The sequence below is a fragment of the Podarcis cretensis genome (assembly GCF_951804945.1).
Source record: "Podarcis cretensis genome assembly, chromosome: 9".
NCBI classification, from domain to species: domain Eukaryota; kingdom Metazoa; phylum Chordata; class Lepidosauria; order Squamata; family Lacertidae; genus Podarcis; species Podarcis cretensis.
The window spans coordinates 68,225,333-68,252,524 of record NC_137178.1 but is presented as its reverse complement, the minus strand read 5'-3'; the positions used below and the strand labels follow the sequence as shown (position 1 = coordinate 68,252,524).

At 44.7% G+C, this 27,192-nt stretch overlaps 1 protein-coding gene across 2 annotated transcripts; it reads right to left on the bottom strand.

Annotated features, from left to right (window-relative positions):
- Positions 1-525: 525 nt before the first annotated feature.
- Positions 526-24,842, bottom strand: CCKAR (cholecystokinin A receptor). Of its 2 annotated transcripts, none has more exons than XM_079989813.1 (5): positions 24,491-24,842; positions 21,544-21,789; positions 9,708-9,969; positions 5,568-5,695; positions 526-1,169 (listed from the first exon to the last, which is right to left on the bottom strand). In XM_079989813.1, exons 1-5 carry the CDS (start codon positions 24,597-24,599, stop codon positions 643-645), a joined length of 1,272 nt encoding a protein of 423 aa, XP_079845939.1. In that variant the 5' UTR covers positions 24,600-24,842; the 3' UTR covers positions 526-642. The 2 variants fall into 2 exon arrangements, with proteins under 2 accessions (XP_079845939.1, XP_079845940.1); XM_079989814.1 differs by having other exon boundaries at positions 21,544-21,743; positions 24,491-24,580.
- Positions 24,843-27,192: the final 2,350 nt, after the last annotated feature.

The window sequence follows — 27,192 nt, the reverse complement described above, 5'->3', positions numbered from 1 at the left end:
GGGATTCTTCCAGATCTGATGCGTACCTCTAGCTATTGTGTGAAATTGTCACAGATAAAATAACAGTGATTCTTTGTGGAAGTGCCTGGACTAAAAATGTGATGTCAAAGCCTAGTGGCAAAGTCTGTTGCTTTTTCGGGATGGGTGACATTTGCCACCCTTTATTTTTTTCCTTTTGTGGGTGGACGCCGCACAGCACCCATTTTCCATCTCTAAAATGGAATCTCTTCTTGTTCTTGGTGGGGGCAAATAGGTGGTTTAGTGTTTGGCCTCAAACCCAACTTCTGTCTTGTCTTCTGTTTCTTGGTAATTTTATCAATCATTTCTGACAAGGCAGGTCCCCACTGACAGCCATTCTTTTTGGCCTGAGAGTTGTTTTATGGCGGTGCCCATGACAGTTTCTCAGCCTCTCCAATGTGCCCCATGGGCTATCGTCACTGACCTTTTCTACCTGGGGTAACTTCTATCTATTTTTGAGACCCAAAGCCGGAAAGTGTTGCCGACTGATGGGAGACCTTTTGCAAATTATTTTTCCCCTACACTTTACTGAAGCATGTTCGTACAAAGGCATGGCAGATGGTTTAAACACAAGTCAAGACCACAGAAGGAGATAAAATAACCGATTCCCTGCCTTGGGCATGTTCAGGGAGGAGCAGATGCATTCATGTGGGTGTAAGAATACCTGGAAAGCGTTGCTCCTGTGGTTCTGCCTTCCTCCTCCTCTGCCATCTCTGCTCTGGCCACTGGAAGCTTTTGCTTGGCGCAGCAGGTAAACGTCGCCAGAAAACCCATGCGGAAGCGTTTGTTCATGAAGCAGTAGATAATGGGATTCACACAAGCGGAGGTGTAAGAGAGCAAGTGTATGAAGGAGATGGGGGCTCCCGTGAGAAGCAGTTGCGCCGACATCTTGTCGAACGCACGCCAAGTGTTGACGCTGAACACCGGCGTCCAGCAAACGAAAAACAGGATCACTATCACTATCAGCATTCGGATGACCAGCTTCTTGGCCATCAAGTTAGCGGTGGAGCAATTGCTTCGAGGCCGGTCAATTTTGGAGAGGCTCCTATTGGATGGAAACTGTTGAAGGGGCATCTTTTTCTTCTTCTTGCTTTTCTGCAGATAGCACCCATCGCTATCTTCGAATTTGCTGCTGGTGCTGGTTTTCTTTTCTGTACGGGAAGAACAAATGCGATCACGTTATCAAGAGCACACAACGTGCGAGGGCACAAAAGCCGCCTCACGGCTGGCAAAAGATACACTTCAAAATGTGCAAATAAATATCTTTGAAGGCCAGTGTGTGAGATCAGGTGTGTGTGAGTGTAGGGGGGGGGATGTTTTTCAACTTCTGAAAGCCAATGCACACACTTTGAGCCACTGAAATTAGAGGCGTGCTTCAGTCTTTGCATCTAGAAAGGGTTGTGTAAGAGTGAGAATTGCCCACCTTCATATGACAGGCCCCAGCCTTCTGGTGTACTGTCTAAGCCATATCTGGACTGAGGTAATTTCCTCTGCGACTTGATATGGACCAGCGCTATATGGATGGTGCTATATTTATTTATACCCCACTTTTTCCCCTGACGGGGACTCAGGGTGATTCAGAAACAGTGTGGCAGTTGGAACGTGAGGACGGGGTGTGTGTGGTGCACGGGAGCTTAATATACAGGGGGCAACCATTTTGCACACGTCCAATTGACACGTGACCATTGAAATGTTTGGACTCAGAAGAGGGCAGAATAGGGGATGGAATGGGAGTGGAATAGGGGGCAGAATGATGGCAGGGTGGGGCAGGGTGTAACAGGCTTATGCACACTTTGTTGGCGCCAGGAACAGAGCCCCCACATATAATGGTCACCACCTGTATACCTTTTCTCCTTCCTGGTAATTATTACCTGTTGATCATATCTTAAACAACCTGAAGGAGTGTCTCCACCCCCATCGTTCAGCCTGGACACTGAGGTCCAGCTCCGAGGGCCTTCTGGCAGTTCCCTCACTGCAAGAAGTGAGGTTACAGGGAACCAGGCAGAAGCCCTACTCGGTAGTGGCGCCCGCCCCATGGAACGCCCTCCCATCAGATGTCAAGGAAATAAACAACTATCCAACTTTTAGAAGACATCTGTATTCTAAAGTCAACCTTGTATCAGAAAATTTTTAATGTCCAATGTTTTACAATTTTTAATGGGCTGTAAGCCACCCAGGAGGGACGCGGGTGGCGCTGTGGGTAAAACCTCAGCACCTAGGACTTGCCGATCGTATGGTCAGCGGTTCAAATCCCCGCAGCGGGGTGAGTTCCCGTCGTTCGGTCCCAGCTCCTGCCCACCTAGCAGTTCGAAAGCACCCCTAAGTGCAAGTAGATAAATAGGGACCGCTTTATAGCGGGAAGGTAAACGGCATTTCCGTGTGCTGCGCTGGTGCTGGCTCGCCAGAGCAGCTTCGTCACGCTGGCCACGTGACCCAGAAGTGTCTCCGGACAGCGCTGGCCCCCGGCCTCTTAAGTGAGATGGGCGCACAACCCAAGAGTCAGACACGACTGGCCCGTACAGGCAGGGGTACCTTTACCTTTACCTTTAAGCCGCCCAGAGTGGCTGGGGAAATCCAGCCAGATGGGTGGGGTATAAAATTATTATTATTATTATTATTATTATTATTATTATTATTATTACTACTACTACTACTACTACTATTACTACTACTTAAGTTGCCTCAATAGCTTAATGTTTAGTTGGTTAGTTGTTAGGGTAGAACTATTCGAAACCAAATAATCAATCAATCAATCAATCAAAATTCAGACAAAGTGAGCTGAAAAGTCTTCAAAGTACATACAGTATTGTTACAGGTTGCCTCAATCTCTGCCCGAGCGGTACATGAGTTTCCAGGGGTCTTGTGTTTCCTTCAGAAAATTATGGCACAATGGAGGCTAATGGTGTCTCCGTGAAATATGATTTATTTGCACATATTTACAACCTAAATCTTTCAGTGGAAGGCATGCGTAACACCTCAAGAGTGTCTCTTGTCATTTCTCTTCAGCAAGCTTGGGTCTGGAGCAACAGCTCCCTGGTCTCTGGGTACAGCCTCTTCTCCTTCTCCCCTTAAATCCTTGCCAAAAACAACTCCCCTTTGCTGCTAACATTGCCCACTGTTGCCCCTGGCAACTTCACCTTCTCTGTTCTGCAGAGTCTTCTGTCTTGCCATGGCTCCCACTGTTGGACTAATGACTGGCCATTTCAAGCTTTTGTCCGCTAATGGCTTCTCCCTAGCAAGCCATGTCAAACTGGTACAGTTTGTTATCCTAAACCCAATCCAGCAATGTTTGGCCCAATTTTAGCCTATAACCTTTATTAATTCTAACTTTTGCTAATTTCAGGCATTATGGTTGCCCAGACACATATTTATTTTGATCTCAGGGTATTGCCTGGTAGTCTCGTGGTATTTTGGTGCAATTAATGGCATAATAGCAGTTGATCATTCGCTGAAAGTGCCTTTTTTTGTACAAAATGTTCTGTTAACAGAGGGCTCCATTTCCATCAGGATTAATTGCATAATAACACCATCTAGCCTCAGAAAAAACACGCTCAATGATTATAAGTACACTACTAGGCCCATTGACCAGCTGGCACCGTTGGACCCGATGTCAGTGCAATTTTGAGCTACCTAGACTCATTTAACTTACTAGTAAATATTTCTTTCTTCAAAAGGCCTGTTTTGTAATAGACTACGTTAAAAACAAGGCACTTTCCCCTCTGCTCAATTGAAAATCTTTTTTTCCAGAGCCTCTGGGATTCTGGTGAGATTAGTTAGTCAGGAGACAATTTCACCTGAAGCTGGAGAGATGTGGTTCTTGTGAAGCTTTGATATCACAAGTTATCAAATAGCTCTGTACCCCCCAACCAACCCCCCCCCCAGATTTGTGGTTGTAGCCAGGGGGTGCTCTTTCTATTTAATCCTTGCTACTGATAGTTAATGTCTGATTAGAGTGGAACTGAGTCCCAACACGGCACTTTTTATTTTTATTTTTTAGTAGAAGCAGTGGCAAATAATCATTTTAGTTTTCGAAACTGGAAATGTCAATCTCTTGGAGATACACAGTCAACTGAGTGATCTCAATCTCTTTGGGTGGGACCAGATGCTATGAACGAACAACAACAACAACAACAACATAATAATAATAATAATAATAAATACAGGTGTCAGTCCTGTATTTCCATGGTTGTAGCCAGGATTGATGTTAGGGGGCAGGCTTTATGTCAGTGCAGGGCAGAAGCTCAGCTAGTTACATATTTTTGCTTATTTTTATTGATTTTTATTGACGGGGGGCAACTGTCCCTCTCTGCCCCCCCCCCCGGCTATGCCCGTGTGTGTATTTCTCTTATTTATTACATTAATGTGTGGGTGCTATTGATTCTAAAGGTGGGGAAATCAGTAGACAGGCAGAATTTCTTAACCCTCCCCCACCTGCTGATTCCCCCCCTCCCCCCGTATGAGCTCTGTGGACCTTTCTAAGTGACTTCCCCCATCGCCCGATCCAGCTAGAACAGGCATAGGCAAACTTGGCCCTCCAGATGTTTGGGGACTACAACTCCCATCATCCCCGACTACTGGTCCTATTAGCTAGGGATGATGGAAGTTGTAGTCCCAAAACATCTGGAGGGCCAAGTTTGCCTATGCCTGAACTAGAGGGATCCTAAAACTGGAAGGAGCCTTGGCTGAGGGGGAAATACGCTGAACAGGACAGGAGGGCATGTGAGAGTTTAGGCACCTCCCCAGAAATAGATCATTTACTATAAGTGCCCCCACCCCCGTGCATCCTCATTATTCCTGAGGTAAACTAGGATAACTCTGGTCTCTGTTATTAGGATGTTTTGAAACATAATACCTTACAACAATTACTTATAATTGTTGCCTCTGGTTTTCCAGATGGGAAAACTATTTGTGTATGGATTGTAGATTTATTGTAAAGAGGCAGGAGAGTGTTGTTGCCGGGAGATCCCTGCATGAAGTCTGGAAAGCTGCTGTCAATCAATGTCAACAATATCAGGCTTTCAGAATGCAGAGTTAAACTAAATTATCAAATCATCAATTCTAGCACACAAGGGGAGGGGGCAACAAAATAATATAATTTGGCATCTGAACAATTGGCTTTATTAATTGTATTATAATTTGGAATTGTGACAATTGGGTTATTGTAATTGAAAACTAACAAAAATTATTACACAAACAATACTAGGCTAGATGGAGCAATGGGCTAACTTGGTACAAGGCAGTTTTCTATGTAACTTTTTTATGGTTAGTTCTATATTGCTTGTCTTGGAATACCATTGTATCTATTCTTGTTAAAAGTGAATGAAAATACCAGAGGGGAGGGAACGCAATTGCACACATACACAAATACACACATTCACACACACACACAGACGGAATAATTAATGCTTTAAAAAAAATCCTGGCTATGACTCAGAGACATTTGCAAGACTGCTCTGTTGCAGATTATTTTTACCAGGAAAAAAATGTCTGCTCATCACATTTTCACATCTGAGTGAAAGAAGGAGAATGGGACTGGTCATGAAGATTACCTCGTGAATACTTCCTCTGACTGACATCAAATTTGATCCCTTGGTAGAGCTCCAAGGAGATTAAGCCATATGCAATGATCATTATGATCCCTGGGATAAGGAAAAGGATGAGGAGCTGGAAGATGTACCTGCAGAAACAGGAAGAGAGGCTTAGACCAGCAGAGAAATGTTAAAATATTCTTATCATCTTCTTTCTCATCTCTGGAATGGGCTAAAGCTGATTCTGGGTGCACTGCCTCCTCTCGTTTTAAAACCGAGTGTAATTATTATAGTTCACAGTTGAAAAGGATGTAATGTTAGTAGTATGACTTGTCAGAGTTCACAAAAGATATCCCACAGTATTTGTTCTGAAACATGGAAAGGTTTACGGGGGGTTTCCACCACTTTTAGTTGCTCAGCTCACTTTGCAGATCAGTAATTCCAAATAATTTTGTTAAGTTGTGGGTGAACGTATCAGACGACACAGTGATTCTTCAAACAGCTCTTGTTTATTCACAGGCCATAACAGAACTGAACTGAAGGGTTCAGCCAGCCTGCTTATATAGAGCTCCAGTACAACGTAACTGTAACAACTTTCTGTAACTATCCAATCAATGAATGTCACTTTTGATCCCTTATTTGCATATGTGGACCTAAACTATCTACAGTATCCCCCTGCTGGCCCAGGGTGAGAACTTCAGTACATAACAAATATAATAATAATTTTTTACTTATACCCCGCCCAACTGGCTGGGTTTCCCCAGCCACTCTGGGCGGCTTCCAACAGAATATTAAAAATACAATAAGACATCAAACATTAAAAACTTCCCCAAACTCAGTGACGCGGGAGACAAGTGATAGTTTTGTAAAAAAAAGTAGAATGGTCCTACATTCGCTCCCTCTCCCCCGCAGACAGTTTGCATCTTGGATGTGCCACTGAAAATGTAATATGTCAGATGCCCCGAGTACTACTTTGTGTTTGAAAATAAAAAGTTAAAGGGACCCCTGACCATTAGGTCCAGTGGTGACTGACTCTGGGGTTGCGGCACTCATCTCACTTTATTGGCCGAGGGAGACGGCGTACAGCTTCCGGGTCATGTGGCCGGCATGACTAAGCCGCTTCTGGCGAACCAGAGCAGTGCACGGAAATGCTGTTTACCTTCCCACTGGAGTGGTACCTATTTATCTACTTGCACTTTGACGTGCTTTCGAACTGCTAGGTTGGCAGGAGCAGGGACCGAGCAATGGGAGCTCACCCCGTAGCAGGGATTTGAACCGCTGACCTTCTGATCTAATCAGCAAGTCCTAGGCTCTGTGGTTTAACCCACAGCACCCTTATGTTCGAAAATAGGTGTAGGCATAATCGCCGTTCATGCTTGGCAATTTGGGTAGAAACGGCTGCGGTGCCTGGCTTCAGACAAGGTGTGACAACATTTAAGGAAGCAAAGCCTACTCAAATGAGTCCTGGATCCCACTCCAAGGTTCCATGTTCCTAGGAAGTCCAGGTACATAGGGGTTGACATACATAGGCTTCGCTACATGAGACATCTCTGCAACTTCGTGGATGTTTGGGGTAAGGGATAAAGGGTGTAGAAGTACAGTCCACAGCCCCTTTCTGCTTATATTCCCCCCTTTAAGTGAATTGAAAAAATACGTGCTCCACTCCTTGAATGCTCAAGCCACAATGTTATTCCTTGAAGGAGAACTACCTGAAAATGATTTAGAGATTGTATCTAACTCCAAGTAGACTTGCTAAGATATATAATACTGAATCAGATAAGTGTTAGAGATGCAGTGAGACTGAGGGGACGTTCTTTCATATGTGGTGGACCTGTAACAGGGTAGTGGAAAATAATCCAAAATGAATTGGGGGGGGGGGGTTTAAAAGTACTTTTAAACCCAGAGTCTTTTTTGTTGGGGATAATTCAGATGAAATTCCCAGGTGTCAAAAAAGGTTATTTATGTATGCTACTCCTGCGGCCCGTGTTTTGTTAGCCCAAAAATGGAAAACGAACAAGGTCCCAACCAAAGAAGAACGGCAACTCAAGTCGACAGAATATGCACAACTCGCAGACTTAACATATAGAGTAAGAGAACAAGAAGAACATGTGTTTAAAGAAGATTGGAAAATGTTTATTGAATATATGGAGGAAAATTGTGTTTATATGAAAACGTGGGCAGCATAAAGATAAATTCAACAGTGTGAATAAGTTTTGATGGATGTAATGATGGAAGACTGAATGGTTTAGTTTATATGCAGGGATTTATGTTTTGCAAAATGAACCATGGACAGAGAAGAAGGGAAGTCATTGATATTTTAAGGTTGTTTGAATTAATGTAAAACAGAAAATCTAATAAAAAAATGTAAAACAGATACTCTAATCAAAAATTCATGGGGGGGGGGGAATGCTCTCAAGCCACAATGAATTGGTTTGCCTTTGGGTTGTCACTATTCTCTGTCTTTCCTGAAACAAATGAGCACAGCTGCCTCTGTGGAATTTATTATCACTCTGATTGTCTGAATTCTGCAAATCCCGAAGTGAACAGAGAAGGGCTGTAGCAGCAATTACACATGACTGGCTTGTTTTTCAGCTTTGCGTCTCATAACCAGGACATGGTTTGGAGAGGCTGTGTGATGAAACTCCTGCCCCCTCCTGGCCTTTGAAACGTGCTCTGAATTTTGCATCGCTCCATGAGAACTTGAGGCGGCGCCCCCGTTAATAGGTGCAAAACAATTATGGGCATGAGATCCACACCCCCAATTAACTCCTTTAAGAGGTGATGTGGAAGGGGACCGCCATGCAATTTACCATCTACCTCCATCCTCACCCACAGCCCTTGCACAGCCACTTATCTGCCACAGAAGGTCTGTGCACATCTCCTATACGTGCTTCTGGGGGCCTACTCCTTCACAGAGCTGCGCATGGAGGCAACCTGCAGCCAGACCATTAGTCTGCCCACTTGGTCCTGGGGAAGAGAAGATCAATTGGGAGGGATGTAATGGCTGGTGTGTTGCAGTGTGCATGTGCCAGCCCAGTGGGAAGAGGCAGGGAGGGAGAAGAGCTCAGTTGACCCCTGTATGGGTTCTCTCCTACATGTGCAAATTTTGAGACCTGGGCTGGATGGTGTTTATAGTAAACTGCCTGGAATCCATTGGAGGAAGGTTTGAAAATATTTGAAATAATAAAATGCCCCAGATAGTGGAATTAATTTAACATGGCCAATGGTTAGTGGAAGTTGGTTGTTGGCCTCCACCTGTCTCACAAGACAATGGAGTGTGCCTCTGGGGGGAAGCAAACCACTGGAGCTCGTAACTGCTGCCTCCCATGTTGTTTCTGCTGCATTAGCAGCACTGAAGTGACCTCTCCAGTGTGGTGTAGTGGTTAAGAGCGGTGGACTCGTAATCTGGTGAACCGGGTTCGCTTCCCTGCTCCTTCACATGCAGCTGCTGGGTGACCTTGGGCTAGTCACACTTCTCTGAAGTCTCTCAGCCTCACTCACCTCACAGAGTGTTTGTTGTGGGGGAGGAAGGGAAAGGAGAATGTTAGCCGCTTTGAGACTCCTTTGGGTAGTGATAAAGCGGGATATCAAATCCAAACTTTTCTTCTCTCTGCACAGCAAGCCTGGGCAGTGCATAGGGAGGTCCTGGCCTGCTCAGATGACAAGACGCCCCCCCCCCCACTAGGCCTCGCTGGTGAAATATAGAAAGCAGAGCAATACATTTGGCACCAGCTTGGCTGTTGGAGTTGCCGGAAGGAGGCGTACAAGATGCTATCTTAGGGACTCCACTCTGGATTTGTGTAGGGTTTAATTCTGAGCCTTTTCTTCTCCTGAAGATGTCCCACAAGGCAGTGGGCAAACTGGACGACGCAATCACCGTGTTTATAATAGGATGCAGCAAACCCTTCAATGTTGCACTTATTTTGCCCCGCTGACAGGCTGAAGGACTGGCTATCCATAATTTGGCATATTAAATTGTACCAACAATAATGCCATCTAATACCATCTCCCAAGAAATGCCATCTCTCTCTCTATCTATATCTATCTATCTATCTATCTATCTATCTATCTATCTATCTATCATCTATCTATCTATCTATCTATCTATCTATCTATCTATCTATCATCTATCTATCGATATATATTTAAATCTGTTCTTACCAAGATTGCTCTACTTCTGGGCTTGGCCAGTGCTGGCGACACATGTTCGCTGTGCTGTTGTCGATTCTTTCAAGTGGTTTCAGCTTGCTGTAAATCGGATACGGTGTCATGATGGCAAAGGACAGGCCCCAGGTTGCAGCGATCACCTTCAAAGCGTGAGATTTTGTCTGCCAAACCCGAGACTGCAACGGCTTGCAAATAGCGCCATATCTCTCCAGGGATATTGCAACCAGGCTGAAGGTCGAAACACTGACCGAGACACCTAAGCGCATGAGGGGAAGGGGGAGGAAAAGGAGAGTAGAGAGAGTAAATGGTTGTCTCTTGTTTCTTTTGGCAAGCGGTGGGAATCAGACCAGTAATAACCCAGCAGCATAGCAATAACCTATCTGCCAGCAGCCAGCAGAACCATTCAATCTCCAGGCCTCTATGGCTGGACTCAGCGGTTCCCAAGAGACCTGGCTTCTGTGGATGATGTTCCATTTGGATCAATAAAAGCCAACCTGCCCTATTATAGGGCATTTCAGATATATGAGGATTTTTAAAAACAATAAAAAAGTATTGATTGATCAGTTATTTGAAATATTGCTACCGTCTGCTACCTGTAATCATTTACAAGTTATACTGAAACAGTGTGTTGGGGCATTTCCCAGCCAATTGAGTTTTTATTTCTTTCTGCAACAGAGTTCTTTTTACAGAAATTTTTCCTGCATCTTTTACTTCCTTACAGCAGCAGCAGCAGCATTCCAGCTATCTCTTAGTGAAATTCCCATTACAGGAATAAAGAGTCTTTATTATTAACAAAACTTTACACCTGGTCATTAATAAAGAAAAACAACAAAGAAACATACCGTAATCATTTTCTCTTTTTAGCCATCCGGCCAGAGACCTAATGTTTATTCATTCACATACTCATTTAAACTGACCCCAACTTAGTTGATTGCATGCCCTGATAAGGACACCTGTTGCTGGGGAAGTTTTCCGTTGCCTAGCAACTTGCTCAAGGCCATTTACAAGTTTCTTCTAGAATATTCCAACGTCTTCTATTTACAGAAGAGGTCTAAAACATTTATGTGTGGTGCAGAGAAAACGGATAGAGAGATGCTTTCCACCATCTCTCTTAATACCAGAGGTCACCCAGAGAAATTCAAAACAGACAAAAGAAATCAGACAAAAGAGAACATTGTTTCACAAAATGCATCTCCTCTAAACTTTTCAAATAATACCACCTCAGAGGATTAACTGTGGCCAACATTACAGAGCACAAAAGCAGATAGATGACTGTTTGCCTTGATTAGAAAACTCCATACAGACCCAATAATTAAATGCGGAACTGAAGGCCACTTCTTTCTATTTCACAACTCGGTTTCAGAATTACAAAACGCTACTTATCTTCCCATATGAGTTTGGCCTTACAAAGCAAATATAACAAATTTTTTTCTGTGCAAAGTAAACACACAATTCTACGCCGACGACACTGTTCTGCTGCGAAAAAGTTATGGCTGCGAAAAAGTTATGGGACGGTACTGCATATTAGAGAAGTTCTAAATGTCAACTTTGCTGAAACTAAACTGGGGAACTGCTCCATTTACAATGAGAAGTTGCCATTTGATGAGCAGGTTACTGAACAAGTTGTGCGGCAAGCGAATTGTGGTCCCCCCCGCCCCTCCTTTCTAGATAGAGGATAAATAATGCTCAAGACCCAGCTGTAGGTGAAAACAGAGAAGTTTTTATTGCCTATATGCTGAAGTAAGCAGGGTTGGCATGGTATTGGGTCAGGAGCCATAAACACATAAGACTTCTGATCTGAAGCCTGATACAGCAACCTGGCGTACCTGCTGCAGAATCCCAGTGTATAAAAACTCCGTGTGGCGAACACTGAGATTGGCATCCTTCCAGTAACCTGAGGTGAGAGGTGTCCGTCTCAGCACATCCTGAGCACCCCTTAGGATGGTCCCCCTTATTTTTATTTTAATCATTTTATAACACAAATAAAAAACCCAGACAGAAAAGACAAACAATACAAACAAATTCTTGTCATATCCTTTCTAAACATTGTTAAGTTGGCTTCCCCAAGTCCCACCTATCCGATTATCATTTTACTTCATCTTTAGCAGTTTACATATATCATAATTTCTAACCATCTTTTTTTTAAATCATACTTAAAATAACTGCACATTTTATCACTTACAAATAATACTATTTTAAAATACCCTATCTTCTACTTCTAAGCCTACAGCCTATATCTACTTCCAAAGCTATTCCAAGGTTTAAATATTAACATATTTTTTCAAATATTCATTAAACTTATTCCAGTCTTCTTCCACCATCTCTTCTCTCTGGTCTCGGAGTCTCTCGGTCAGTTTGGCAAGTTCCATATAGTCCATCATCTTCATCTGCCATTCTTCAATAGTTGGTAAATCTTGTTTCTTCTAATTCTTCGCTAACAATGTTCTCGCAGCTGTTGTGGCATACAGAAAAAAAGTAACATCCTTTTTGGGGATTTCACCCCCCACTGTACCAAGTAAAAAGGCTTCTGTTTTTTTAGTAGGTACCCCTTATTTTTAAATCCTACCCAGGGTTTCAGCGAAGAGTCCTTCCCAGTCTTACCTGAATATGGCAGGTACTGTTTGCCTCAGACGCTGTGGCACTGTGGTCTAAACCACTGAGCCTCTTGGGCTTGCCGATCGGAAGGTCAGCAGTTTGAATCCCCTTAATGGAGTGAGCTCCCGTCACTCTGTCCCAGCTTCTGCCAATATGAAAGCACACCAGTGCAAGTAGATAAATAGGTACCACTGCGGCAGGAAGGTAAACGGCATTTCCGTGCACTCTAGTTTCCATCATGGTGTCCTGTTGCGCCAGAAGCGGTTTAGTCATGCTGACCACATGACCCGGAAAACTGTCTGTGGACAAACGCCGGTTCCCTCAGTCTGAAAGTGAGATGAGCACCGCAACCCCATAGTCGCCTTTGACTGGACATCACCGCCTAGGGGTCCTTTACCTTTTTACAATTGCAGTGCTCTACCACTGAGCTATGCCCCTTCGCCAACAATATAATATTCATTTTATCAAAGCCACCAATGCAGGATTGGGTAGTAGGATTGGGGAACCGGATCAAGCAAAAGAAGCAGATCCAGAAGTGGCCAACCCTTCACGGGCCATCTTGACTCATGGATGGTTAGGCCTGATTCAGTTCTATTTACCTGAAAAGCTATAGGATGCTTATAGATCTGCCTCAAAAGGAGGAGGGCAGAACCCTATTGCATCCCCGACCCCCTTCAAGCACTGTGTGACACAACGTACTTCAGTGTATAATATAAGCTGAATTAAAGAAATAAACATATAGAGAAACTGTGGGTCTAGCCAATGCAGACAGCTGGACCGTTATTTATCTGCAGCCCAGTTGAGAGAAATATATTATGGGCAGACTGGTAAAATTTGCGGTGGCTGCTCAGAAACCGAGAACACAGTTTGTTGAAACCAATGTAGCAAATAGCAGAGATGCCTATCTGTATAGCATTTGCCATTTAGACCTTTTTAATAATACATTTGGAACTAGTAACTCATTCCTGTAGTTTTATGAGTATCTAATTAATTAAGGAATGATAATTTCTTGTTCCTGATTCTCGGAACGGATAACCCTTTGACACTCTGCACATTAACACTCAGGAAATGGCCTTCAACATGAAACAAACTTTTCCATTTCATTTATAGGAAAGGAGTCAATATAGTTCTGACAGCTGGCCTGATTTAAAACCGTAACTCTTGACGCGTGGCTGTATAATTCAGCTACAATCTGTATCTAACAGAGCAGAAAATTAGATTATCGGTCAAAGATGCAACCTTGCACTCTTCCCTGTTGCTCCAGGTCTGCAGTGAGGAAGGTCACTTATGCTGAACTCAATGCATTTCTTCAGAAGGCTCAGTGGTTTGCAAAATAGTGTCAGGGAAACACTCTGCCAGGGAGCATCTATGGGCCCTCTTCTTGCATTACTCCTGTGAAACAGGTCCATGCATTGCATAGCCACCCCTCCTCCTCCTCCTCCTCCTCCTCCTCCTCCTCCTCCTCTTCTTCTTCTTCTTCTTCTTCTTCTTCTTCTTCTTCTTCTTCTTCTTCTTCTTCTTCTGTGATCCCTCATAGCCAAGTAAGATTGTCTTCCATGACACAGTCTTAACAGTGAATCCGTAAGTGACTGTGGAGGCCAATTCTGGATCCACACATCCATCCACAGTGGGGACATAGGTTTCCAGGCGGGAGTTGATCATGGTGAGGGCTTGCCAAGCGTGCCTTCCTCTTAGTTCGTTCCTCCCTTTTGTCCTGAGTTCGAGCATCTTCAAAGTCCACGACACCTTTAGTAAAGGCTATTCTCCAATTGGAGCGCTCACAGGCCAGTGTTTCCCAGTTGGTGGTGTTTATACTACTTTTTTTAAAAAGATTTGCCTTGGGAGAGTCTTTAGACCTCTTTTGTTGACTACCAGCATTGCACTTTCCATTTTTAAGTTCGGAATAGAGTAGTTGATTTGGAAAATGATAATCAGGCATCCGCACAACATGACCAGTCCAACGAAGTTGATGTTGAAGAATCACTGCTTTGACACTGGCAATCTTTGCTTCTTCCAGTACACTGGCATTAGTTTGCCTGTCTTCCCAAGTGATGTGTCAAATTTATTGGAGACACTGTTGGTGGAATCTTTCAAGGAGCTGGAGATGACATTTGTAAGTGGTCCATGTTTCACAAGCATACAGGAAGATTGGCAGTACAATAGCTTTGTAAACAAGCATTTTGGTTTCCTTGTGAATGTCCAGGTCCTCAAATGCTCTGCACTTCAATCAGGAGAAAGCTGCACTTGCAGAGCTCAGGCAATTTTTACCTGCATAGGCACCACAAGGGAAGTGATGTGATGTTGTGGACAGAGCCAGTGGTGCAATCCTGCTGCCTTTTCAATGCATGCCCTCCCCCTGTTCACACAAAGGGGGCTAGGGTTAGCCATGGAATCGCTGCATAGAATAATATAATGGTCGAGATGGAAGGGATCCCAATGCTCACCTAGTCCAGGCATGGCTAAACTCGGCAGTCCAGCTGTTTTGGGACTACAATTCCCATCATCCCTGACAACTGGTCCTGTTAGCTAGGGATGATGGGAGTTGTAGTCCCAAAACAGCTGGACCGCCGAATTTGGCCTTGCCCTGCAATGCTCAATGGAAAATAAGTCCACTCATCTTTTATCTGGTGGGCGGCATTGTGGCCAGTCAGCCGAGCCTCAACAGTTTTCCAATGTGGGTGTGGAGGTACGCTGCCTCCCCCCACACGACCGGCTGCTCATCTGTGCTGGGTACAGCCCCAGCCAACCTGCTGCCAGGGTGAGTGTGGCCGCAGGCAATTTAATCGTGGCACGGCAGGCCAGCACCCTCTTCTTGCCTCTTTGTCGGACCACCCAACCCACCCAGCCTCTTTTCATGCTTTGCTCTGATATGACCTTGCTATGGACAATTGTCGGCTGCCATATTGTTGGGGCCGGGTAGGAATGTCTCCACTTGGCAAATTGGCACCGGCCATTTGGTTTCCGCCTACCTAGCAGCAATCGTCACAACTTTTGTGAGGTTAGGCATTGGGTAAGCCTTTGTTTGGTTGGAGGGGAGGTTGTTGCTTTTGCCTTCCCCTCCTCAGTAAGGGTATCCTGTTAAAGGGATCCGGGGGGTGGATTGTATTCGAATTCCAGACATGGGCTAGGGCCATGTCACAGCCCTTATGGGCACCCCCCGGGGTGCCACTATCCTCTGTAAGTCATAGGGCACCCTCTATTGGTGGTTTATCCTTCCATGGACTCACTGCGGACAGGCAGGAGTCAAGATATAGCCTGGCTTCACCCCAATGCCTAAGCCAAACCACTCACATCTGTAACCAATAAAGTTGTGGCCTATTTGAACCCATAAACCAAAATACTCTGTGTCAGTGTGTTTTACTGTTCTCCTGGGAACTTTGTGGCTCGGGTGCCTTGGCACGCAACTTAGGGGGCTCCCACAGCGAGGTGGGTCTCAATGTACAGTGGATGCTCAGGTTGCGAACGTGATCCGTGCGGGATGCACGTTCGCAACCTGCAGTGTTTGCAACCCGCAGCAGCGCGTCTGTGATTCGGCACTTCTGCGCATGCGCAAAGCGTGATTTAGCGCTTCTGCGCTTGTGCGACCCCCGAAACCCGGTTTGTAACCCGAAAAAACGCAACCTGAAGTGTCTGTAACCCAAGGTATGACTGTACAGTGGTACCTTGGGTTAAGTACTTAATTTGTTCCGGAGGTCCGTTCTTAACCTGAAACTGTTCTTAACCTGAGGTACCACTTTTGCTAATGGGGCCTCCCGCTGCCGGTGCGCGATTTCTGTTCTCATCCTGAGGTAAAGTTCTTAACTCAAGGTACTATTTCTGGGTTAGCGGAGTCTGTAACCTGAAGCGTATGTAACCAGAGGTACCACTGTATCTCCACATACTGAGAGGGCGCCCGGGAAGACACCCAATAGCCTCCTATGGCTACGCATTTTAAGCAGCAGTGGCAACCAGTCTTTTAGGGGAGATGGTCTACTGTTATAGATTTTCCTCTCCTGATAAGCTTCCAAGAACACAAGTTGGAAACCACTACCACTGTTTTGACTTGAAGAATGACCGTTCCCCACATCAAATGGGGGCGCCTTTTGTGCGGTTGCGCACAACCCCCCCCCCCAATCTAATGTGGCTCCCGCCACTACAGCCTGAATACGCCCCCCCCAGGTGGGACACCTGGAGGTAGCCGCCTACCTCTGCCAGTTAGCCAATCCCAGCTGAAGGGGGGTGTTGCCAGGAGAGAGCTGGCCAGGTAAGGGGAATCATAGAATAGAATCATAGAATCATAGAGTTGGAAGAGACCACAAGGGCCATCGAGTCCAACCCCCTGCCAAGCAGGAAACACCATCAGAGCACTCCTGACATGTGGTTGTCAAGCCTCTGCTTAAAGACCTCCAAAGAAGGAGACTCCACCACACTCCTTGGCAGCAAATTCCACTGTCGAACAGCTCTTACTGTCAGGAAGTTCTTCCTAATGTTTAGGTGGAATCTTCTTTCTTGTAGTTTGGAGCCATTGCTCCGTGTCCGCTTCTCTGGAGCAGCAGAAAACAACCTTTCTCCCTCCTCTATGTGATATCCTTTTATATATTTGAACATGGCTATCATATCACTCCTTAACCTCCTCTTCTCCAGGCTAAACATGCCCAGCTCCCTTAGCCGTTCCTCATAAGGCATCGTTTCCAGGCCTTTGACCATTTTGGTTGCTCTTCTCTGGACACGTTCCAGTTTGTCAGTGTCCTTCTTGAACTATGGTGCCCAGAACTCGACACAGTACTCCAGGTGGGATCGACCAGCTCACACAACAGTGGGTGGAGGTTACCTGGGAGCTCCAGTCAGCTCCAGAGCTTCTCCCACCCTGCCCTCCCTCAATTAAGCCTTCTTTTGCAGGTTTACCTCTTCTCCATAGGTACGCGGGCGCTGCTACGTTATGGTCGCTGTTGAAGGGCTGGAAAGCGATTTCCCTGCATTGGCAGGTTTTGCCTCTCCCGTAGCAATACATCACAACTTTGGTGGTTTCAGGCCTTGGGCGGAATCCTTTAGTCTATCTTCCCTAAATGGGGGGGCATGAAGCGGTGACCCACGCCCCCCCTCCTGTGGCGGCGATCCCAGGGTTCCCCATTAAAGGGGTTGTTTTGAGGGGAGGCACTGGCCATACGCCGTTAGGTTGTCATTGCTCTCCCCTACGATGGTGGCGAAATGGGGGGCAGGCTCTCTGCTTGAACAGACGTTCTCCAGAGCCAGGCCAATCCCCACATCATAGCTGTCAACTTTCAGATTTGAAAATAAGGGATCAGCAGCCTCACGTGTCCCAGGGACAGTCTACGGGATATCTAACAATCTGGGATAGCAGCGGGAAATGGCGCTGGAATAAGGGAATTTCCCACAAAAAAGGGAAGGTTGACAGCTACGTCCCACATATTCTGAATAACCCTGATGTCCCCCAGATCCCCAGCTGGGGACTGGGAGGGATAAACGCCCAATGCCTAAGCCAAGGTCTCCCATAACACATTTAATCCCATAACACATTGTCTTGAGTCATTATTTCACGCGGGTGTCGCCCAGGGTCGGGGGGTCTCCGCCTGTCGGTGCAAAAACATCTCCCACTTATTCCGCAACACTGATAAATGAGCAAAAGCATGGCTCTTGATTTTAACATTGCAATGCCTGTGATTTTTTTAAAAAAAAACCCCGCAATTTCACTAATGTAAAGGTTTGGGTGCCAAATGTAAAACTTATCTGAGAAAAGGCATCCTATATCTTAAGACATAAAATGTATCTGTAATAAGCAAAGTGTTGAAGTCAAAAATATACTGTGTGTGACTATAGCTTTTAGCAAGTTAAGGTATCCCTTACATAATAAATCCACAAAGGGCTATATATTGATACTGTTGTAAATGTCGTGGTGATGTATTCCCCTGAATTGTCTTTATGGCGGTAATTACCAAGAAAAAGGGCAAGCTTCCATCCCTCAGATTTTATATCGGCAATTAACTCTAACTTGTTGACTGCCATTTTTTTATGTTTCACTGTTTTATTGATCGTCTAATCAAAAGTGTTTCCCAGTTTCTTAAAAATGAACTTTGTCTCTTATTTTTATTATAGGTTCTTATTTTGTGGGGGTTTTTTGCAGAGGTTTTTTGGACGTAGGTTGCCCAAGACAACAGATTCTCTTATCTGAGGAACAATTTGTTTTGACTTCACAATCCTTCACCTTCTTACTCAGAAATAAATCCCACTGAGTTCATCAGGCTTTCTCTCAGGTAAATGTATATAATATTGCAGCTAGAGACAATTTTTTCCCCTATGCTAACAACTGAAAACCAAAACAATTAGCAATTCTACTAGAGAAAGACACCCATGTCCTGTTTCTCATTACATGCTTGTGTTTATGAATAATAGTAAAAATTGAGTTAATCATTTTCAACAGTCCTACAAATGGGTCTACTCTTGAGTAGAAGTTAGTTGAATTACATCCATTATTCCTACAGACATAAGATATAGTTCTCTACCAAGGAAGAGGGACGACAGCACAATCCTAACCCTGTCTACTCAGAAGTAAATCCTGTAAGTGGGGTTAGGTTTATAGCCCTACTTACTCAGCTGTGATCCTTAGCATATTTAGTTAGAAGTTACGTAGCAATATAAAAGTCGATTTTGTTCATTTAAGGCAAAACCGGAGGAGAAAATGAACCACTTGTTAGGTTTCCTTGAGACTTAAGTCTGGAAAAATAGAATCATAAAATTGCAGAGTTGGAAGACACCCTGAGGGCATCTAGTCTAACCCCCCACAAAGCAGTCTGTTGACTTTGGTTAGTAATTGAGAAAATTGCAGAATCCGTTCTAATTGGGCTGAACACAGCTTGTTGCTACTATTTCTAACTAAGCAATTTCCCAAATCTGCAAGGCTTTTCAGCCAGCCTTGATTGTTGGCAGGCAGGTATCAAAGCAAATTATATCCCTTAAGGCTGATTTGTCTCTCAAGCACCTAACGGCATGCCCACCCAGTGTTTATTTGTTACATTTGTATTGTGCCTTTCCTCCAAGGAGCTACGAATACCATCGCAGCCTTGGCACAACTCTGAGAGTTGGGCTAGAGGGAGAGAGAGAATAAGTGACATGCTTTCACCCCTTCCCCTCCAGCCACTGCACCAAACTGCCTCTGCTCTAGACATTTGTGCCAGTTGTACCACAAACCAGGCACAGGGCCTTCTTGGTAGTGGCACCTGCCCTCCCATCAGATGTCAAGGAAAAAGACAACTATCTGACTTTTAGAAGACATCTGAAGGCAGCCCTGTTTAGGGAAGTTTCTAATGTTTGATGTTTCATTGTGTTTTTCATATTCTGTTGGGAGCTGCCCAGAGTGGCTGGGGTAAGGTAAAGGGACCCCTGACCATTAGGTCCAGTCGTGACCGACTCTGGGGTTGCGGCGCTCATCTTGCTTTATTGGCCAAGGGAGCCGGCGTACAGCTTCCGGGTCATGTGGTCAGCAGGACTAAGCTGCCTCTGGCGAACCAGAGCAGCACACGGAAACGCCATTTACCTTCCCACCGGAGCGGTACCTATTTATCTACTTGCACTTTGACATGCTTTCGAACTGCTAGGTTGGCAGGAGCAGGGACCAAGCAACGGGAGCTCACCCCATGGCGGGGATTCGAACCACTGACCTTCTGATCGGCAAGTCCTAGGCTCTGTGGTTTAACCCACAGCGTTGCCTGTATCCCTGGGGTATGAATAAATAATAATTATTATTATTCCCATTTCACTGCTGTGCTATGTATCCCAGGAGTGTAACAACACCCTTACAGCACCACATCCCAGGAGCCCAAAGCGAGACTGGTACCCCCACCCCACCCCCACCCCCCAACTGTACAGAGGATGCATGATTAAAAAACTAAGAATTGTGTCTTGGTGGGTAAGGCTAAAAACTTCTCTAGCCCAATATTCTGTCACTGTTATGGCTTTTCACTGACATTTTGGGTACGTAATAATTCCAGCTCTTAAAAACAAACATACAAAGTACCATTGGACCAATGGTGCCTTGACCATTCTTGAACCTCTCGCTCAAAGTAGAACTGATGGGTCACGAAAGAGAAAAAAATAATTAGAACCTTTGCTGAAGAAGCAGAGGTAAATGAAAATATGGTTTTATATGATAGGTGGAGACGGGGTTCTCGTCTCCTGGGCAGCCCCGGACCTCCACGCTCACTGCGCTGGCTTAGACCCCACAGAGGTTACTTTGGTGTTGCTAACACAGCAAAAACAACACAGGAGGCAGCAGTTACAAGTTAGCAGTCTCTTCAGCCACAGCAGGTGCTGTGATTCTCCAGTGGTTTGGCTGTACTCACAGAGACTCACTCCATTGTGTCTTGGGACAGGCAGATGGCAACAATCACAGCTAACAGTGGCCCCTGGGGAGCATGAAGGCAATGCCCCTCCCCACAACCTAATCTCTCATATGTAAAAAAAAGGTAAAGGTAAAGGACCCCTGGACGGTGAAGTCCAGTCAAAGGCGATTGTGGGGTTGCGGCGCTCATCTTGCTTTCAGGCCAAGGGAGCCGGCGTTTGTCCACAGACAGCTTTGCAGGTCATGTGGCCAGCGTGATTAAAACCACTTCTGGTACAACAGAACACTGACGGAAACCAGAGTGCACAGAAACGCCGTTTACCTTCCCACTGCAGTGGTCCCTATTTATCTACTTGCACTGGTGTGCTTTCGAACTGCTAGGTTGGCAGGAGCTAGGACAGAGCAACGGGAGCTCACCATATCACAGGGATTCGAACCGCCGACCTCCTGATCGGCAAGCCAAAGAGGCTCCATGGTTTAGACCACAGTGGCAGTTGCACACACTGGGCATAGTCAGGATTTTTCTTAGGGGGGCAGACTTTTTGTCGGGGGGACAAAACCTCAGTTATCTATGTATTTTTTTATTGATTTTTATTGATTTGGGGGGCAGCTACCTTTGCTACATCCATGCACCAGTGGTCAAAGTGTGAAACTTTATTGAGAATAAATAGGTGGGTGAGGAATAGGGAGCAGGCAACAGGTCTGAAATGAACCAGAAATCCATGGCTCTAAAACTGGACTGATCCCAGCCTATGCAGCCACAATATAGTATTTCTAGTCTGTTGAAAAGCTGTGAGGGTGGTCAACTTCCCAGTGGTTTGGAAGATGTGGTCTCTGAAAGCGGAGATTTTGAAAACGTCTTGGCATATGCAGCCAAAATGTGGATGTTCATTGACTCACCCATGAAGTAGCTGGTAAGTTTGCAGAAAGCAATGCCAAAAATGAAATCTTCCAGGAGGTTGGGAATGAGCGTGAAGGGCATGCAGAAGAAGCACAGCATGAGATCGCTGATGGCCAACGACAGCAGGAATATGTTGGTCACCGTTCTCATCCTCTTGTTCCGGATCAGCACCACGATCACCAGCGTGTTGCCCAAGACACTGAGCAGAAATATCAGAGAATAGAGAAGAATCCGAACTGCTTGGTCTAAAGCAAAAAGCAAAAAACACACTGTCGTCATAATTGGAAGAGGCTGCGCAGCCACACTAAGTTGTACAAAATTTATTTTCTGTCTGCTTTATACAGATAGTCACTCAACTAACAGATTTGCCATTGAGCTTGGAAATTAAGGCCCTGTTATTGTTGTTATCTGCCCTAAACATTTAAAGCAGTCTTCTTTTAAATTTATTTCTTTGGTTTTTCAACTTAAAATTTTACAATCACATATCCAATGTACAACATAAAAACAAGATTTCAAGGAATCTCCTGAACTTCCATCATACCCTTTGTGGCTCCTATTATTAATCAATTCCTCCTGCATCTTTTATGATAATCCAAACTCTTTACCTCTTCCATTATATCCAGAATTCAACCTTAAACTGCAAGTGATATTCCAATCCCACTAACAATTTTAACTGTTTACAATGATATAAGTTATAAATTTTCCCCATTCCTTATTAAAATTGCTGATTCTTCTGGTCATTTTAGCCAAGTAAATGGACTGTGCAGAAATGGCTAAAATGACATTTAAAGCAGTCTTATGCCACTTTGAACAGTCCAGGCTTCCCCCGAAGAACCCTGGGAAATGTAGTTCTCTGAGGGGAGCAGGGGGGTCTCCTAACTACCCTCAGCACTCTTAAGAGACTACAATTCCCAGGATTTTTGGGGGGAAGCCGTGGAATGATGTTGCTTTCAATGCACAGTGCAGATGGGGCTGTAAGATGGACTGGGATTCTGTACCCTTCCTAGTTGCAGGAAAGAGGTTATTTCAGCAGGCGACAGCTCTCTCATCCTTGTCACACGAAGCCTGCCAGACCCCTAGGGGTAACTTGGAGGGCTGGCATTCTTCAGACCTTGCTCTTTTTTTCTGCTGCCATCTTGGTACACTTCCCAAATGCCCTCTTCTAAACCAAGAGCCCTGTCCTTCTTTGCAGCTGTTCACCCAGATATGCAAAGGGGTGTGTGTGTGTGTGTGTGTGTGTGTGTAGTAGGCGTTTGCAAGGGACAAGTGTCAGGCAGGAGGGAGGATAGGGTGCAAGGGGTCTATGCCTCCCTTGTTGTTGTTGTTGTTTAGTTGTTTAGTCGTGTCTGACTCTTCGTGACCCCATGGACCAGAGCACGCGAGGCACTCCTGTCTTCCACTGCCTCCTGCAGCTTGGTCAAACTCATACTGGTAGCTTCAAGAACACTGTCCAACCTTCTTGTCCTCTGTTGTCCCCTTCTCCATCTTTCCCAACATCAGGGTCTTTTCCAGGGAGTCTTCTCTTCTCATGAGGTGGCCAAAGTATTGGAGCCTCAGCTTCACGATCTGTCCTTCCAGTGAGCACTCAGGGCTGATTTCCTTCAGAATGGATAGGTTTGATCTTTTTTCCAGTCCATGGGTCTCCTCCAGCACCAGAATTCAAAAGCATCAATTCTTTGGTGATCAGCCTTCTTTATGGTCCAGCTCTCACTTCCATAGATCACTACTGGGAAAACCATGGCTCTTACTATATGGACCTGCCTCCCTAGCAAGCCCTATCTCTGGTTCCTCTCCTCCCAGCCGGAGTCTGAGACTGTGTTTGCCTGTCAACGTAGCGAGAGCAGAGCAGGTACATACAGGAAAGTTACAGGGGGAAAGCAACTGTGCAGAGACAGTTGCTGCCTGTTGCTTCTCCCCTGCAAATACCTCCCCTGCCTCCGATTTGCACATCAGAGATGGAGATGGGGCTGGATTTCTGTATCAGCTGCCAAAGGACATGTAGTTCTGCCCTAAAATATGAAGGCAGCTATAAATTAAAATGTGAGGCAGTGCTATATTGACTGCTGTGAAAAGGGTGGCAACCAGCCCTTCTAGATAGGCTGGTGTAAACCAGGGATCTGGTTGTGTTTGGTCTCGTTCCTTCTGCTGCGCTCTCAAGCTTAGCTCTAAGCAGCTCAGTTCTGGTCTATCCGGAACACATCTCATGCCTTTTCTCAAAGGCGTAGCATATTCAGCATCTGGTACTTCTTACAATATAACCCTTCTAAATTATGCAGCTTGCAAATCCCTATTTTTACCCACTTAGGAATATATCAGACAACAGGTAGTATCATATATGACTGTGTTTTGACACCTTTGGTATAAAACACACACACAAACGTTCTAAGTCCTTCTATATGCAGTTCATAATAACTGCAGTGGTGTGTGTGTGTGTGTGTGTGTGTGTGTGTTTTATTAAAAAAACTTTTAAAATTGCACCAGTGTTTCAGCTTACTCTTTGCATTATTTTCTGCCCTGTGTTGCAATTGTTCTATTTTCCAGCAAACATATATGTTGCTTTGTAGGCGTAGTTACCAAGTAAAACCATTTAATTTGACTTTCCACTCTCATTAAAAAAAAATCCCTGGCCATTATTAGCAGCTTTCGAAGGTTCTGGGTGATGTATTTGAAACTGATGCTTTATTCTCGTTTCATGGTCATGGTTTTAATTGTTGTATTTTGCTGTTGTCTTACTGCCTTTTTTTTTGCTGTTGTCTTACTACCTTGGTATTCATTTGGAAGTGAAATGTGGTATATAAATGACTAATTATTATCAGCAAATGTTTTCACAGAGCTTTGCTTTAAAACCCTTTATCAACTGCTTACCCTAAACTAGTTGCAGGTGAAGCTGATCGTGTTAAAAATGCATATGTATTGCTACAGATATATAAATAAACTGTACCCTACCTTTAGGCTGAGAGTGATTCGGGCAGAAAATGGTGTAATTTTCCAAGCCAAGCTTGCACAGGAAAGCAGGAATATTGCTGTCAAATAGGCTGTCATTACTTAGATCCATCCTTCACTCTTCAGAGTTTAGTTTCTAAGGCAGCAAGCATAGTTTGGGGACTACCAGTTCATTATTTCAGGCCTAAAAGAAACCTGCAGCCGTGGGCTTTGACAAGAGTCGCTGTCCAGAGTTATTCTTCTTCAGCCACCCATCAGGAATGCTTAGTCCGTGCAATTCAAAGAAGATTGGGGACGCTTGCTTCGAGGACGGCGTGAGGCAGCTTAAATGCCGCAGAGAGAAATGCAGGCATGCACACAAACACTCTCGATTCCTCTCTTCTGGATCCACCCCTTTCTTTTACGGACGGAGGTGGCTTTGGGATATAACCATGCCGTGGAATGATTGCAAAATTAACCCCTTGCCCAACTGCTCTCAGCAAGCAGATGCTCAAGACTTCTCTGGTCACAGTTATTTATAAACTTGAGTCAATACATGAGATTTGCGCAGCCTTATCTTATGCACCTTTGCTCAGGCATACATCCGCTCAGTTCAACAGGACTTGATCCAAACTGTGCATGGGATGGCAGCCTAAGGCCACAGTGCTTTACAGTTAGTTAAAAAAAGGACAGTCCCAAGTGTTGGAAATGGAAAGAGAAAGAGGGTTCTTTGTGTGGATGCCTGATTATCGTCTTCCAAAGCAACTACTCCATTCAGAACTTAAAAATCGAAAGCATAATGCTGGTGGTCAACAAAGGAGGTTTAAAGACTGCCTCAAGGCAAATCTAAAAAAAAGTAGTATAAAGGTAAAGGGACCCCTGACCATTAGGTCCAGTAGTGGCCGACTCTGGGGTTGCAGCGCTCTTCTTGCTTTATTGGCCGAGGGAGCCAGAGTACAGCTTCCAGGTCATGTGGCCAGCATGACTAAGCCGCTTCTGGTGAACCAGAGCAGCGCACGGAAACACCGTTTACCTTCCAGGCAGAGCGGTACCTATTTATCTACTTGCACTGTGCTTTCAAACTGCTAGGTTGGCAGGAGCAGGTACCGAGCAACGGGAGCTCACCCCGTCACGGGGATTCGAACCGGCGACCTTCTGATCGGCAAGTCTTAGGCTCTATGGTCTAACCCACAGCGCCACCCACGTAGCATAAACACTAATATGTAGTATAATGTTAAAATGTAGTATAAACACTAACAAAGAGCCTGCGAGCTCTCCAACTGGCGAACAGCCTTTATGAAAGACAATCTTACTTGGCTACGAGTGATCATCAAAGAAGAAGAAGAAGAGGAAGAAGAAGAAGAAGAAGAAGAAGAAGAAGAAGAAGAAGAAGAAGAAGAAGGTGGTCTTGTAGTAAGGTTAAAGCTTACTGGGAAACGATACATACTGAAATGAAAAGGATATTTAAAACATGCTTTGTAAAAAAACAACAACCCAAAACCCCAGAATCTTTTCTTTTGGGAATTATAGGGATAGACTACCTTAACTATATAGAAACTTATTTATGTATGCAACTACAGCGGCAAGAATGTTACTCGCCTCAAAATGGAAAGAAGCAAGGTCCCAGCAAAGGAAGACTGGATACAAAAAAATATGGAATATGCAGAAATGGCAAAACTTACCGGAAGAATAAGAAATCAAGATAACAAACTTTTTATAAAAGAATGGAAATGGTTTATTGAATATTTACAGATAAACTGTAAACAGATAAAAACATCAGCAGGATTATTGTAATAGCTTGCAGTTTCATAAGAGTATATATTTAAAGAAGGTGTATAAATGAGTAAATTAAGTTAATTTGGATATGCAGAAGATATTAAAAATAAATTTAAGGAACAGCGGAAAGAGGGAGATCTTGAAATATCAAAATGATTGTAAAATTAGTGAAATGCATAAAATTAGTGAAATGTGTAAACTTGAAAAGTATAAATATATATATTTTAATTACATATAACTTTTCTGTTTCTCTTAGATAGGAGATTAGGAAAAAGGCTACGGAGGCAGTTTAAATCCAGAATTTTAAAACACAGAGCCTAGGAACACCTAATACTCTGTTGGAATCTGGCTGAGAGTGCTAGGTACATTAAGTCTAGCATTTTTCATCCTCAGGATTCGCTCTGATCCCATGGAGACGTGGTGCAAAAGTAAATGTTATGGATCATACGCATTAACAAGCTCCCATCGTATTTTTTTCCTTTTAAACAAAAGCAAATGTGTGAAGCTTCAGCTGGAGGTAAAAGGACGTGAGTGGAGGGAGAGTTGTGTGATTCTCTCCTTTCCTGTCATTTTCGGCTCAAAATCACTACCCAGAAGCCACTTCCTCACCTGTAGGGAGAAATATATGGGGTCCCTATCATTTGTCTAAGGACGCGGGTGGCGCTGTGGGTTAAACCACAGAGCCTAGGACTTGCAAATCAGAAGGTCAGCGGTTTGAATCCCCATGACAGGGTGAGCTCCCATCTCTCGGTCCCTGCTCCTGCCAACCTAGCAGTTCGAAAGCATGAAGTGCAAGTAGTTAAATAGGTATCGCTCTGGCGGGAAAGTAAATGGTGTTTCTGTGTGCTGCTCTTGTTTGCCAGAAGCGGCTTAGTCATGCTGGCCACATGACCCGGAAGCTGTACGCCGGCTCCCTCGGCCAATAAAGCGAGATGAGCGCCACAACCCCA